This window comes from Astyanax mexicanus, chromosome 21, assembly GCF_023375975.1.
Source record: "Astyanax mexicanus isolate ESR-SI-001 chromosome 21, AstMex3_surface, whole genome shotgun sequence".
In the NCBI taxonomy this organism is placed as follows: domain Eukaryota; kingdom Metazoa; phylum Chordata; class Actinopteri; order Characiformes; family Acestrorhamphidae; genus Astyanax; species Astyanax mexicanus.
The window spans coordinates 4,495,219-4,509,682 of NC_064428.1; the positions used below are offsets into that span (position 1 = coordinate 4,495,219).

At 36.0% G+C, this 14,464-nt stretch overlaps 3 protein-coding genes across 7 annotated transcripts in view; 2 read left to right on the top strand and 1 right to left on the bottom strand.

The window, feature by feature from the left end:
* elfn1b (extracellular leucine-rich repeat and fibronectin type III domain containing 1b) overlaps positions 1-14,464 on the bottom strand; it is a 214,009-nt gene that overhangs the window by 92,085 nt on the left and 107,460 nt on the right. The gene's annotated exons all lie outside the window — the stretch shown is intronic.
* Positions 1-14,464, top strand: part of LOC103043077 (UDP-glucuronosyltransferase 2C1) — a 17,404-nt gene continuing 2,940 nt past the window's right edge. Inside the window, exons 1-3 of one of the 5 annotated variants that reach the window (XM_022668637.2) lie at positions 53-138; positions 1,761-1,833; positions 4,180-5,731. In XM_022668637.2, the coding sequence (XP_022524358.2) occupies positions 4,188-5,731 (1,544 nt within the window). In that variant the 5' untranslated portion in view covers positions 53-138; positions 1,761-1,833; positions 4,180-4,187. Of the gene's footprint in view, positions 139-1,700; positions 1,834-4,179; positions 5,774-14,185; positions 14,261-14,464 lie in introns of those variants that run through there. The other 4 variants (XM_049469787.1, XM_022668634.2, XM_049469789.1 and 1 more) reach the window with 4 other exon arrangements.
* LOC103042764 (UDP-glucuronosyltransferase 2C1-like) overlaps positions 14,220-14,464 on the top strand; it is a 25,288-nt gene continuing 25,043 nt past the window's right edge. The window contains exon 1 of the mRNA XM_049469791.1: positions 14,220-14,260. The gene's annotated coding sequence lies outside the window, so the exon portion shown is untranslated. The remainder of the gene's footprint in view (positions 14,261-14,464) is intronic.

A 14,464-nucleotide genomic window follows, 5' to 3' on the forward strand; every position in this document is an offset into this window, starting at 1 on the left:
AGATGGCAGGAAAACAGTTGTAGTAGTGTATGGATTCCTTCCCTGGGTCAAAGAAAGCATCAGCTTACTTCAGGCCTGATTCATCAACAACTCTGTTCCTCAGAGCAGTGACCCCTGACCCCATGCTCTTACTGATCGGTGAGGCTGATCTGATTTGCTTTATATTAAGACTCTTTAGAGCTCAAGGAACTTTGGGTTTGCATTTTGTATATATATATGAATATTGGGTGTTGGGTTGTGCTTTCATACTGATGTAATATATTGTACAGAGTAGATATACTGCTTGCAGTGAGACAGTTTATGTGTAAAGGATTTGGGCAGACATGCCTCAAGCATTAAATTAAAAACATAATGCAAAAATCCATTGGCAAAAACTACACTAAATATTGAATTTTGATATTTCTTTGATAATAAATGCAAATATTTCTTAAAATTACAATTGCAAAGTCTTAGAATGAGAGACGTAAAACTTGAATTAAGCAACAATGATGTTTTGGCTTAAATGTGTTGCAGTAATTTATAAAAGGTTTATCTCTCACTAAAAATGACAGATCATAAGTAAATCTCCTCAACATGTTTCTGGGATTTCTTCAATAACAGTATTCCAGAATGCAGAATTTTCCATTAGAGCAATTCAATTTAACACACAGGCCAGTGAAAAATGCTTTACAGTGCATATAATTATGCCAACCTGTGCACTACAAGTAATATTCATGAATTTATGAATATTCTAGTCATAATTTGATTTTATTATGCATTTGGAACCTCAGTGTAAGGGTTGTGAAATGTTGCTATGGTGTGAAAGAGAATATTTTAGAAATGCTCTTCTGTGAAATGCAGAAATAATGCTCCCGCCAGCTTTTGAAGTGCCTCCTGCAGCAAGATTACTACCAATCATTTCACAACTTGACTTTTCCCACAGTCATGTAAGTTTTTACAGAAAAACATCAGACCCAGCCACTGACGAGCCTTTGTCCTCCATGAAAAGACCTTAATAAGAAATACCACTGCATGGAAACTGATATTTCTGGGAATATGAGTGTGCTTTAGATTATATGTGGTATGTTTTAGGTTTGTCATTGGATTAAGTATATATACAGCTCTAAAAATATATATAATTCAGTTTCTGAATCAGTTTATATAAATGAGCAGCAAATTCAATCCGCTGAATTACTGCATTATACAGGAGTTTCAGTTTCATTCTTTAGCACCAAGACTAGAGCAGCATTAGCTGCTAACCGGGCTAAGCGCTAGCTCTTTTGCAGTTTACAGGTGAGTGTTATCAGCCTGTAGCCTGCTGCTAACCCTGACTAGCACTGCTAGAGCAGTATTAGCATTACCTGCTAACCGTGCTAGCTCTTGTGTTGTTTCCTTTTGAATTAGAAGGAAAATATGGCGACACCCCTGTTCCTTACTAGTGTCACATAATGTGCCTTGTAATCGGGTGCGCCTTATAGTGCGAAAAATATGGTAAAATGAAACAATATGATTTCTGTATAGTCTGCAGATTTAAAAAAATCTTATCTGAAATCACTGAAGTCAGGTTATGAGGGTCAAAAGTACAGCACAGTATTCTGATAATGACCCTGATAATAAAGTGTCTTAGTTCCCCCTTTTACTGTACTTTTATGTACTTTGGAAACTGCTGTGTAAGCTATGGCCGTGTCAATAAATGGCCAATCATTAACAAGGGTTGTAAAGGCAAAAACTCTCCAAGCTTCTTGACTGAGAAATGAATATTCTCTTAAATCTCCTCACAGCATTTAGACGGGAAGGTGTTAAAAGACCAGCGTTTCCAGCAGGATACCATTCATGCTGTACAGTTTTATTCAGGTAATTAATTCAGGCTTTAATTTTTGTATCTATTCTATTTGACGATACAAATTATTAAAACATTGACTCAGTTGTGTTATTTTAATAATGTATAACTTATTTAATCTACACTAACTGAACTAGCTTTTTCTTAACCTGCAAGCTTCTCACTGTATGTGGGCTAATGTAGGATCTGTTCTTATCAGTGAACAGTCTAATTCTCCATCATTTTTGGAATTAGATTTTTTATATGGTGTCTTATCAGTCATTTTATGGCTCCAATCTACAATTCACAATGCCTTTCTCATCAAGACAGGTACATTAGAAGGTTTACCTTTTATACATTTAGTTTTTTCTGTTATTTATGTTGTTCTGTTGTTACTGTTCTGTTTATTGTAAATGCTTAAAAATGCTTACATGAATACATGAGCATTTCCTTTTTTCTGTAGAAAATATAATAACTAAAGGTTTGTTTCTTTTTTAATTGATAAACAGTAATGCATATATATATATATATATATATATATATATATATATATATATATTCTGATTTTTGAAAGCAACCTCTGAACCTCTGAGTGCCATGACCACACATCCATATGGATATTTATTTCCAGCCATTGGCCACGTGTGCCAATTAATACTAAAATCACCACTGATTTATCCAAGCTGTCTAGTATAGGGTAGATAAAAAATGTTTAGCTTAAACTTAAAGTTCATATTTGTGAATTCACTTTTTTAGCACAAAAGTTCTGCTATTTGTCTTTAACAAAGTTTTAACAAAGTTTTCACATTGCCCAAGTCAAATTTTTTCTTTTTGTTCCCCATTTAAAGATTTTATTGCATTTAGCAAAATTAGCAAAAACTGTTTTTGAGTTGTAAGCATGCTATATATCTGATAAGTCTTTAACTTAAAAAAAAACTAGTTTTTCCTCTTGGTTTACTGCTTTCTTTTTTTTTTTCCCTTCAGGTTCTGGTTGTACTGTTATTTAGCCTCACTCTTATAGGTTCTGTGTTAGCTTAGCCCAGGTCTGCCTTCTTCTCTAGCCTGTCTTCTCTAGCCTTCTCTGTCTATGTTTGCTCGAAAAAGAGTGGTAGAGGCGACTTTACTGTCAGTGTTGGATCATGCTGATGTAATTTATAGGCAGGTGTCCACCAGTGCCCTTAAACCTCTGGACTCATCATTCTGCTATAAGGTTCATTACTTGTGACCCTTACTCTACTCGCCACTGCAGACTGTACCAAAAATGTAGGCTGGTCCTCAGCAGCTCAAAGAGAAACACACTGACTTATATATATATTTACAATTATCTCTCCGGCCACACGCCATCTTATATCTCATCCATGATTTCTATAAACACCAGTAATTATCAGACCCGCTCTAGTGACTGGCTCACCGGTCAGGTTCCTAGAGTTTTTACTGAAAATCTGCTTTTAGCTACAGAGCAGCACCAGTGAGCTGGAATTCACTACAGGAAACCCTAAAGCTCAGCTCACTGGTGTCACTAAATCATTTTAAACTCCTAGTTTCTAACCACCTTCAGACAGCCTGTAACTGTTTTAGTTTTTCTTTTACATATTATTTATTTAATATTTTTTTTTTTATTATTTATCTAATTTTATGTTTTACCTTTTAGCCCTTTTATTTTATTAGTTTCATCTTTTTATTTGTTTTGTTACTGCTTTTACTTTTGACCTTTACATTTTTATTTTATTTTATTTTATTTCATTTATTTTCTTCCTTTTATGTTTTCTTAATATATTTGTTACTTATTATTATTATTTATTTTAGTTCCATCATTTACTTTTTATAATTGTGGTTATTTTAGTCCTTTATTTTTTTAATGTTTTATTACCATTATTTTTTTCTGTGCTTAAATGTTATTATTCTACGTATTTATCTCTTTGTTTTATTGCTCTACATTTTAGCCTGTTTCCATATCTGTTTATTTTGAATTATTTTATTTTTCCTTAATTAAATCCTACATTGTTTGCTTATTTTATAATTTAAACTTAATTCTTAATCCCTGTAACTTTATGTAAGCTCGCCTACATTGAAAATGAGGGTTACCCTCAATGTATTTACAGAGTGAAAATAAAGGTTGATTGATTGATTGATTAACCCGGCTACACTGTTCCACCATCTCTGTCAGATGTAGAAATGGAGGAAAACAACAATTGTTTTCACATCTGAGAGGGTGTGGCCTGTTGTATAGTCATAAAGAGCAATTTGAATAAAGTTTGCAGTAGACTTTTTGTTCACTTCGATTCATTTATAGGCTCTAGTGATTGAAATGTAATTTGGCCAAAAATGTTACCTGCAATTTTCTTTTCAATTAATTTCTCTCCGTCTTTTTTCTTCCTTAGGTGCAGTAATGAATGGACACACAGTGGTAGCATGTTTCTTAGCCAGCCTGCTGATAGTCTGTACCCGAGGTGGGAACATTCTAGTCGTCCCTGTAGATGGCAGCCACTGGATCAACATGAAATTTTTGGTGGAGGCACTACATTCCAAAGGACACAACATTACAGTCATACGAGCAGCAAATAGCTGGTATATCGAAGAATCTTCCCCTTTTTACACTTCAATCACCATACAAAGTACGGGCATGTTTGATGAGGAGTTCATGGGTGGATACATAAACAAACTTTTGAAAATCCGGAGGGAGGGCTCAATTTTCCCTCGTCTGAAACTGGAAAAAGAGTTGTGGGAAAAAAAAATAGACATGTTTGAAAATGAGAAGAAAGTGTTGTTGCGTGTAGTTGAGGACAAGCTGTTGGTAAAGTCTTTAAAAGATACCAAATATGATGTGTGTCTTACAGATCCTGCTTTGATTAGTGGGGTCATTATAGGACACTTTCTGAAACTGCCTCTTGTCTTTAACGTTCGATGGACAGTCCACGGAGAAGGTCATTTTGCCACAGCTCCTTCACCACTATCCTATATCCCTGTGCCGATGATGGAGTTTTCTGATCGCATGAGCTTTTTCCAGAGAGTAAAAAATGTACTTATGTACTTGATCATACAATTACAGATCAAGTATTACCTCAACTCAATGTACAACGCACTGTGTGATCGTGTTTTTGGTCCAGGAGTAAACTACTATGAAATAGTCCAAGGAGCAGATTTATGGCTCTACAGAAGTGACTTTATCTTTGAATTCCCACGACCCACTATGCCAAACATTGTCTACATGAGTGCTTTTCAGTGCAAACCATCAAAGTCTCTTCCACGAGATCTTGAGGACTTTGTGCAGAGTTCTGGTGAACATGGAGTCATCATCATGTCTCTGGGCACGTTGATTGAACAGCTTCCTCGTGATGTTGCTGATGCAGTAGCTGAAGCATTTGCAGAGCTTCCACAGAAAGTTATCTGGGCATATAAAGGAGAAAGACCATCAACCCTTGGAAACAACACTTTACTGGTGGACTGGATGCCTCAGAATGATCTCCTTGGTCACCCCAAGACCAGGGCCTTTGTGGCACATGGTGGAACTAATGGAGTTCAAGAAGCTATCTATCATGGAGTTCCTCTTGTTGGGTTCGGGCTCATCTGGGATCAGCCTGACAATCTTTCAAAAATGAAAGTGAGGGGAGCAGCTAAGATGGTGGACATTGCAACCTTGGACAAGAACTCCTTCCTCCAAACTGTAAAAGAAGTTCTTCATGATCCTTCATACCGGGAAAACATGCAGAGACTCTCCAGACTCCATAAAGACGTACCTGTAAAGCCCTTAGATAATGCTGTCTTCTGGATCGAGCATGTTATGAGGCATGGTGGTGCTCCTCATCTACGAACTGAATCTTACAAAATGCCCTGGTATTCTTATCACTCTGTTGATGTCCTGCTGTTCCTGCTGTCTGTAGTTTCATTAATAGTCTTTATTACGTACAGAGTGATCAGATATTGCTGCTGTAGGCTGTGCATGAGGAGAAAAAACACCAAACGAGAGTGATTCTTAGTTTTTGGTCCTTTTTCTATTATATTAATTAAGCGTTTTTGGATTTGCTTCCCTACTTTTGTGTTTAAAGCTGATTTAACATATTTTGGATTTGTTTGTTTGTATGTGTATAATGTTATTTGTATCATGGTGAAACATGGTTGTATTTGTGTTTAATATGTCTGCTGGTCTTTCAGCAACCTAGAGCACTCCAGTATTCATTATATGGTGAACTCTTACTACATCAGTTTATGTAATGTCCCATCTGTTTTATTTGGTGTTTCTATGTGTTATAAAACAGTTGCTGCACATATACAACCCCAAATCAGAAAAGGGTAAAATACTCATAAAATGCAGTGTCATATTGGAGCATTGCTGTGAGTATATGATAGCATTTAGGACAGGAAACAGGAATTGTAAAGTAAGAAGGTTGAAAGGTCACCACCTCATCGGCAACTACCCAACTCCAAAAGTATTGAATGCAGATCCATCATTTCAGAGAAGACATTTCAATAGGTTCATGTGTGTCTTGTCTGGAGAGTGTGTGCATGTGGTTGACTGCAAATTAGTACCATATTTTTTGCACTATAGGGAGCACTTAAAATCCTTTAATTTTCCCAAAAAATGTCAGAGTGCCTTATAATCTGGTGCAACTCATGGATGAATTTTACCAGTCAGATTGTAAGGAACAGTAAAGTCACTCCACTGAAGTACAGCGTTATACAGGAGTTTAGTCTGCATGTTTATTGTGTTAAAACAAGCAACATGGGACGAACCGCTAGCTAATATCACCCTTTATTACCGGAGCACTCAGGGTTCCTCAGTCTAGTGCTGTTGGGTGACATTAGCTTTAGTGGAAATCTAAAAATCTAATCTTACTGTAAATAAACAGAAGCTTTTTACTCGCTCAAACAAACTTTTATAAAAAAAATTAGGAGAGAAATCTGTGTAGACAAACATCCAGCACTCGTTTGACTTTAAAAGAAAATGTTTTTTTTTTAAAGAATTACAGTTTTGTTTACACTCCACTTGGTGGTGAGACCTGTAAAGCTAGGCTAAGTATTTAGCTTTGTTTACTTAGCTTAGCCTAACAGGTCTCACCACTAAGCATCGAGACCTGCTGATTTAGAAGGAAAGTATGGCGACACCCCTGCTCCTTACTAGTGTCACATAATGTGCCTTAAAATCTGGTGCATCTTATGTATGAAAATACACCAGAAAATAGATGTTTATTGATAGTGCGTCTTATAGTGCGAAAAAATATGATAACTGAACACCTTTGTTAGAAGTGGTGTCCCTACATGTTTGGACAATTAGTGCAACTACTCACTAGTCTTCTAATAATACAGTATCTCTACAGTGTCTACACATAACAAATGAACAATTTCAAGTTAATCTTTTACCAGTGTGTAAACTTTATCAGTGTCAGTAAACGGTAAAATATTAACATGGGTTATGACGACAGTGTGAGCATGCTCTTTCAAACACTGCTGAATAAACTTCACCTCCAATCACTGTGAGAATTATGGGAATATGAATATAAAGAAAGGTGACTATAACATCAGCATTACTTTCAGACTACCATCCATGGTCTGCATTCTCCTCAGGTATTAAATATTTATGTCCTATTGTGATATGTGATATGGTCGACTGTGTCGTCGTGGTAATTATATGTTAAAGCTAATTCTGTAGTAAACAGGTTAGTATTTCTGACTTTAAAGTGTTTGGGGCTGATTTTCTCAAGAAACCTACTTCAGAAATTCAAATCATTTGCAGCTGTGTTGTTGCAATATATGTTTATATTCTCAAAAGTCACGTTTAGTCAAGTTTTTTGACTAAATTATCAATTTTCACATTTTTATGCTACTTTCTGTAAAATAAGAATGAATAAGAGAAGGCAGGAGAAAGTTATTTATACAGCACGTTTCATAAACAGAGTGAATCCAGGTGCTTTATATTAACAAGGATGAAATACAAAGACTCCGGGCAAATCCCTCGGGGGTGCAAATATAATGAAGATATGATTTTATAGTGGCCTGTTTAACAGCTGTATTAGCAGATATCTAAATAGACAATAGTCAAAATACACTGTGCAAATTAATCAGCTAGTTAATTAGACATTGTCACCCTGCATTACACAATTATATATACCATACCTGTCAAGTTTTAGATTTAAAAATAAGGGATATTTTCCTCTGTACGCTTAAAGTCGTCCCACCAGCCCAACGAAGGTACAGTATCCCTTACATCAGGGATGGGCAACTGGCGGCCGGGGGGCCGCACACGGCCCTCGTCATCACTCAGTGCGGCCCGCGAATAGATCAAAAATAATTTCATAATTTCATAATTAAAAAAAAAAAAAAAAAAAAAAAACGTAATTCTACTTTTGACCGCTAGAGGGCGCTGCCAAACAACCACGAAAATTGACATTGAACATTGACATCCAGTCCATTGTGAGCCAGCAGGCCAAACCACAGCTCTCTCATTAGCTTCAATAAATGTTGGGCCTCTGTGGTCTAGTTTTCTGCTATTATTGAATGAGCTATTTGCAATCAGTTTTTAAATCTTTTTTGTTCTTTGTTATAAATGAGTTCAAATGCCTTTTGCACTTTTATAAGCAAATGTTTTGTCTATGTTGCTTATGAAGGACTTGTTATAATGAACTTATTTTACACAGAGGAACTACTGTATTTGCAATCAGTTTTTTAAGCAAACTTTTTGTTCTTTGATATGAAGGACTTCCTTTTTGCACTTTTTTTAAGCAAACGGTTTGTCTTTTGCCGTATTAAAATGCATTAATATGCAGAAAATAGTTGTTGATAAATGGTGCTGTAAACATACAGATATAAATTCATATAAAATTTGTTCTTATTGAAAATCATTTGTAGCGTTTTTCATATTCAATTATTTGAAGTGCGAGGTCATGTGGCCCTCCAATGGTCATGCTGAAAAAAATGTGGCCCTCTCCATCATGGAAGTTGCCCATCCCTGCCTTACATTTTAAGACAGGTTTACAAAAAATCTAAAATAACCACAAGTGAACCACTTACACACTACAATTAGATTATCAGAATCTGAAATGTTGTGGACATTCCTACATATGTCATTCTTTTAATACAGCCAAATAAAAAATCCTTTTCTTTTTTAAAAAATTTCAAAAACTTTTTTGTAATAAATGCACTCTTTTATATGATATATTTTTTATTTATTTAATGGATTTAAAATTGAACAAAAGGTGCACAAATTTTGCAAAATGACTGTTGGCGACCTAAAAATAGTATCATGAGCTTTTACTAAAAGGACATGGACCAGATATGTTTCATCAGTAAAAATTAGTTCTAATGGGGCCTACACAATAATTTTTAATGAATACTTCTTTCTTTTGATTACTCCACCCCTGATTAGTTCAGTTAATTTCGGTCCTCTCCACATTTCTAGTTAAACTGAGTCACCAGCTGTATTTTTTATTTTAAAAGGTTTAATCTGTGTGTTTTATTTCGGAGACGAGTATTCTTAACCAGCTATCAGAAACAATATCATCACAGTTTACATGGTTAGCTCCGTTACCTTTCTTTTAGAAAAATCGCTGAATATCCAGATCTGTTTAACATCAGCTGCTCCGACTAGCTGCCTGGACTCACAGCGACGGGGGGCTTCCCCACGCTGACCCTCCTTTGCAAACTGATTGGCTGTTTCTCCTAAAAGGCGGGACTTTCTCATTGAACCAGCTCCACGATTGGTTAAGAGACACAGCGCGGTCAGTGCCCTGTCTCCTCAATAATATATATTTTTTTATTTTAATAAAATACGGGAAATTTACGGGAAAATACTAATACGGGAGGACGGCGGGAAAGAGGAGTAAAATACGGTAGTTTCCCGGCCAAAACGGGAGACTTGACAGGTATAATATATACTGTACAGTATTAGTAGACTATTATGTCCAAGAGTGTAAATTACTTCTTGAATAAAATAATTTTGGTTCTATATTGACTGAATAATCAACTGTGCTCATTACTAACATAATCTGTCCGTTTACCCCTACAAATAACTCTAAACATGGAGACATAATATTGAATAAAACCTTTAAACTAATCATTTAATTCAGTCTTCATCAGACAATATTTTATTTTTAGGTGCAGCAGATAAAGAATAAAGACTTGCATCATGGCCGATGTGCAATAAATTATTATTAAACAGTTGGGGAGATGTAATAAGTGCAATTACAGTTTAAAAATGTCATTATTCATTTGTACAAAAAAATGCCTCAAATGCTAATAGTGACATCAGGACAGAAATGTGAGATTGGACACTTCGAACTGCAACAACCGTATAATATAAGGCTCAGACCATAGTTATCGGTGCTTAACATTAGCTGTCATCACATATCCAACGCTATAAAAACATTTGAATGGAGTCTTCAATATACAGGTATGTGTAAAAAATTTTACATTTTGTTAAGGGTTCAGGCTTCAGAGATCTACGCCCTGCAGTCAAACCAGGAGGAGACAGACACCCGTGTTGTCCTGTACCTACACCAAGCTGTAAAGTGGGGGTACAAGTCCAGTGTGATGAGGACCCCGAACATCAACATATTACTGAACCTTCTTTACCATGTCAGCAGTGTCAACCTTACCATGTTTCTTGACCACGGAACTGGCCTGCATAGTAAGCTAGTGAATGTCTCTGAGCTAGCTGGAGCTCTGGGATCTAAATACTGGAGCACTCTTCTGGGATACTATGCTGCACCAGTGCTCTCAAGGGCAAGGGAAAAGTAGCTCCCTTGAAGAAGCTGCAGCTTGGTACATTGTGGCAGGACAGCAATGAGCTCCAACAGGAGATAATGTTATGTATGTCCATTGGCCAACTGACCTCCATTGATACTGTGAGAGATCATCAAGATGCTGCAAAAGATGGTGGGTGTTAACAGAGCCCTGGATGCAAGTTTTAAAGTAGACAGAGTAAACTACAGGGTTTCCTGCTAAAAAAGGACAGATCAGCCAAAATCTGAAAGGCCAAACCCTTACGATCAGGGTACGGGTTGGGAGAAGACAATGGAGGAGGGGGTGTTGGAGCCGGTCTGGTCAGTTTACCCCATCTTCTCTCCTTCTCTTGACATTTTTGCAAGAGCAGAAGAGAAAGAATTGATTGGAGAGGGGACAGATGATCAGGAGGAAGGGACAGAGATTTAAAAGATAGACTTTGATGATCTCTTCAATGGTGATAATGAGGATTAAAATTATTAGTACTACACTATACTAATACTTTATTTTTAGTAAATTTTTAGTAGATTTTAGTAGATTTTATCATCAATTAGTTCTGCAGCTTATTACATTTTTCTTCCTGGTACCTGTCAGGATCTAAAAGTAGACTTTTCATAATGTGAATATAATGTATAATGTAAAAAAAACATACAGGCGACCATAACATTTTCTGCTATTTTTTTGTCTTTTTGTCCCACAATTAAGTCAAAATGTGTCAAAAACTACAAAATAACCATTTTATTGAATTCCTTGGCCCAGAATTGTATGGAAAAGTGTGCTCATTTGACTTTATAGGTTTTAACTGAAGGAGCTATGCCAATTCCTACATATTTTTTTAGGTTCGGATTTGGGATAGGTGTAGTAAAGGGTTAAAAATAAGCCCCACAGGACATTTTTTGTCCTGTTACCTGTCAAAATGTTAAAGTAGACACTTCAAGGATTAAGAAAAATCTCAAGATGTTTTTATCCAGTGCACAGGATTTTAGTATAATGTAAAAACCTACAGGCGACCTTAACATTTTCTGCTATTTTTTTAATCTCTTTGTGCCAGAATTAAGTCAAAATGTGTCAAAAACGTAAAAATAACCATTTTATTGAATTCCTTGGCCCAGAATTGTATGGAAAAGTGTGCTCATTTGTCTGTTTAGGTTGTTAACTCAAGGAGCTATGCCAATTTCTTCATATTTTTTTTCCGGTTCGGAATTAGCATAGATGCATTAAAGGGTTAAAAATAAATGTCATTGGACATTATTTCATCCTGTTACCTGTCAGAACCTTAAAATAGACACTTCAAAGATTAAGAAAAAACAGGTGGCGAAAAAAAATCCACTATGTGCTCGTGGACCCCTGTTTCCATCTAGACTATATTAATTACATCCAAGGATTTATGTATTACATTAAGTTAACAATATTTTAAATTATGGACAAATATATTTATGTTATAATATATATTAAGAGAATGATTTACTACATTAAGGAAAATAATGTATTTTATATTTAAGTAAACCCATTTATTGTAATATGAAATAATTATGTTAAATAATTGTACTTAGTAGTAGTTATAAAAGATAGAATTATTTATTGTTTGTGAATTGTCTGTACGACTGTTTAATGTTTAGGAATTGTGTAGAGAGGCTGAACCCTTGTTTCTGTACGTGCCGTTAGGAAAACGCCCACCAGCGACAGCTCGTTCTGAGTGAGACACGCCCCCAAGCGACTCATCGCCTGTTGGACAGGCCACACAGAGCGTTTTTATCGCGTTCGGTGTGAACGTACAGTTAGACCATTCTTTTGTAGCTTTGTTTGAATTCTTTGGGTCGTTGTCTTGTTGTATAGCTCATTTTAGTCTCAGCTTCAACCCCATGACTGATTGGAGGAGACACTGATCAAGAATTTGTTGATAGGCTGGGAATGAATGGTTCCATGGAAAATAGAAGTTATTCAGGTAGAAAAGCAGACCCAAACCTTCACATTATTATTACCATGCTTCGCTGTTGGGAAGAGGTTCTTCTCTTTATATGCAGATTAAATTTTTCTCCAAACATGGCGCCTATGATTGTAGCCAAATAATTTAATTTTGGACTTATCTGTCCAGAGAATGGACTTCCAGAAAGCCTCTGGTTTGTCTTAGTGTTCTCTGGCAAAATTTAAATAGGGGGATTTTGTTATTTCTGGAGGACAGAGGCTTCCTTCAGGCAACTATCCCACAAATGTGATGTCCATAGATTTGTTTTCCTAATTGTAGACGCATGTACATTTATCCCAGGTGCTGCCAGAGTGGTCTGCAACTCTCTGGAGGAGATGATTGGGTTGAGCCTTTATCTGAATTATTATTGTTCTGGTGCTTCTTAGTGTAAATTTTGATGGCTGTCCACTTTTGGGCGGAGTTGCGGTGATGCTGAGTGCCCTCCGCTTGTAAATGATTTGTGTTTCAGTGGATGGATGAAGCAAATGTCTCCTTTCCTCTCAGCATAGTTGATCTGTGTGCTTTACACATTGACACAACCGTGGTTTGATTGGTTTCCTCTTCCTTTTAACCACTGTGTCTCAAAACTGGATGTCCTATTTGATTGGTCTACTTAATCCATTACTTGAGCACCCACATGTGTTTCACATCTGTTTTTTATCTAATTTTTTACCAATGCAGTGGTGAATCATTTTTTTTGTGCACACGCTCTAAATCCATGTTTTATGTAGTCTGCTGACAACTCACAAATTACCATCAAAACAAGTAATTAACATAAACCAGAGATTTCATATACAAAAACTGTGGATGATAAAATAAGAGAATCCTGGTAAAACAACAGAAAAACCTAAACTACTCAAGGAGCTTACAAACATTCAAGCAGCACTGTAATTATGACATAGCTTCTTTTGATAGATATGTTAGGGCTCACAGTCCTGTCCTGATTTCACAACAAGTAAATTATCTCTGAACTGTGGCGTTAGCAGCATGCTAGCTACCAGCCTATTCCCACCCTCTACCAACGTATGAACACACTGACTACTAGCCTACTGCAGCTAGCTAATCTACTGCAGCTAGCTAAAATACTGCAGCTAGCTAATCTACTGCAGCAAGCTAATCAGACCTCATCATCAAACTTCAGAAGACTTTTTCTGAGCCTGTGGCTCTGTTGAACATCATCTTTATCAATTCCAACAATGGCTAAAGATGGTAGCTGTTTCTTACCCTTAAAGAGAACAGAGATATCCTGCTTAATGCAATGGAAAAGGGATGTTTGAATCCACCGACCATGCTTTATATTAAGCAAGACACATGACTTCAGTCAAAGGGTGATTAATCACTTTTCTGCTTTGAAAGACAAACGAGCTACAGTTTTAATACAAGTCTAATGTAATTTTTTATTGTGATTGCACTTATTGTTTCTCCACAACTGTTTAACTGTATGTTCTTTTTTTATTGTACATCAGCCTCAATGGCATTCTTTATATAACTATCCTAACTTTTTATCAGTCTAACTCTTATCCACAGTTGTTTTGAAATAATGCTTGTCATTTTATACACAGTCCACGTTTTCAACTATATCACTGTCAATAAATAGTGAATGATTAACATAGGTTATAAAAAAACAATGTTCTAGGTTCTTTCACACACTGCTGAATGAACTTTCCCTCAAATCCCTTCAGGTATTTATGTCAGTATGGACAGAAAGAAATCTAAACTCCAGTGACTAAAAGGCCAGCGATACCATCAGACTAACATCCATGCTCTACAGCAGCTTTCAGGTAATTTATTTAATTATGTTTCTCTCTTCTATTGGTTTCATACATTTGATGAGGTTATTCTGTAGTAATCAGACTACTTTTCTGATTTTAGGAAAGGTCGCTTTTAAAGATTTTGAGAAATGCTTAGTTTCTCAGTCATTAATTCATATCAGCTGCAGAGCTACATATTTATCATTTTTCTGTTTTCATTGTAATGATAATATA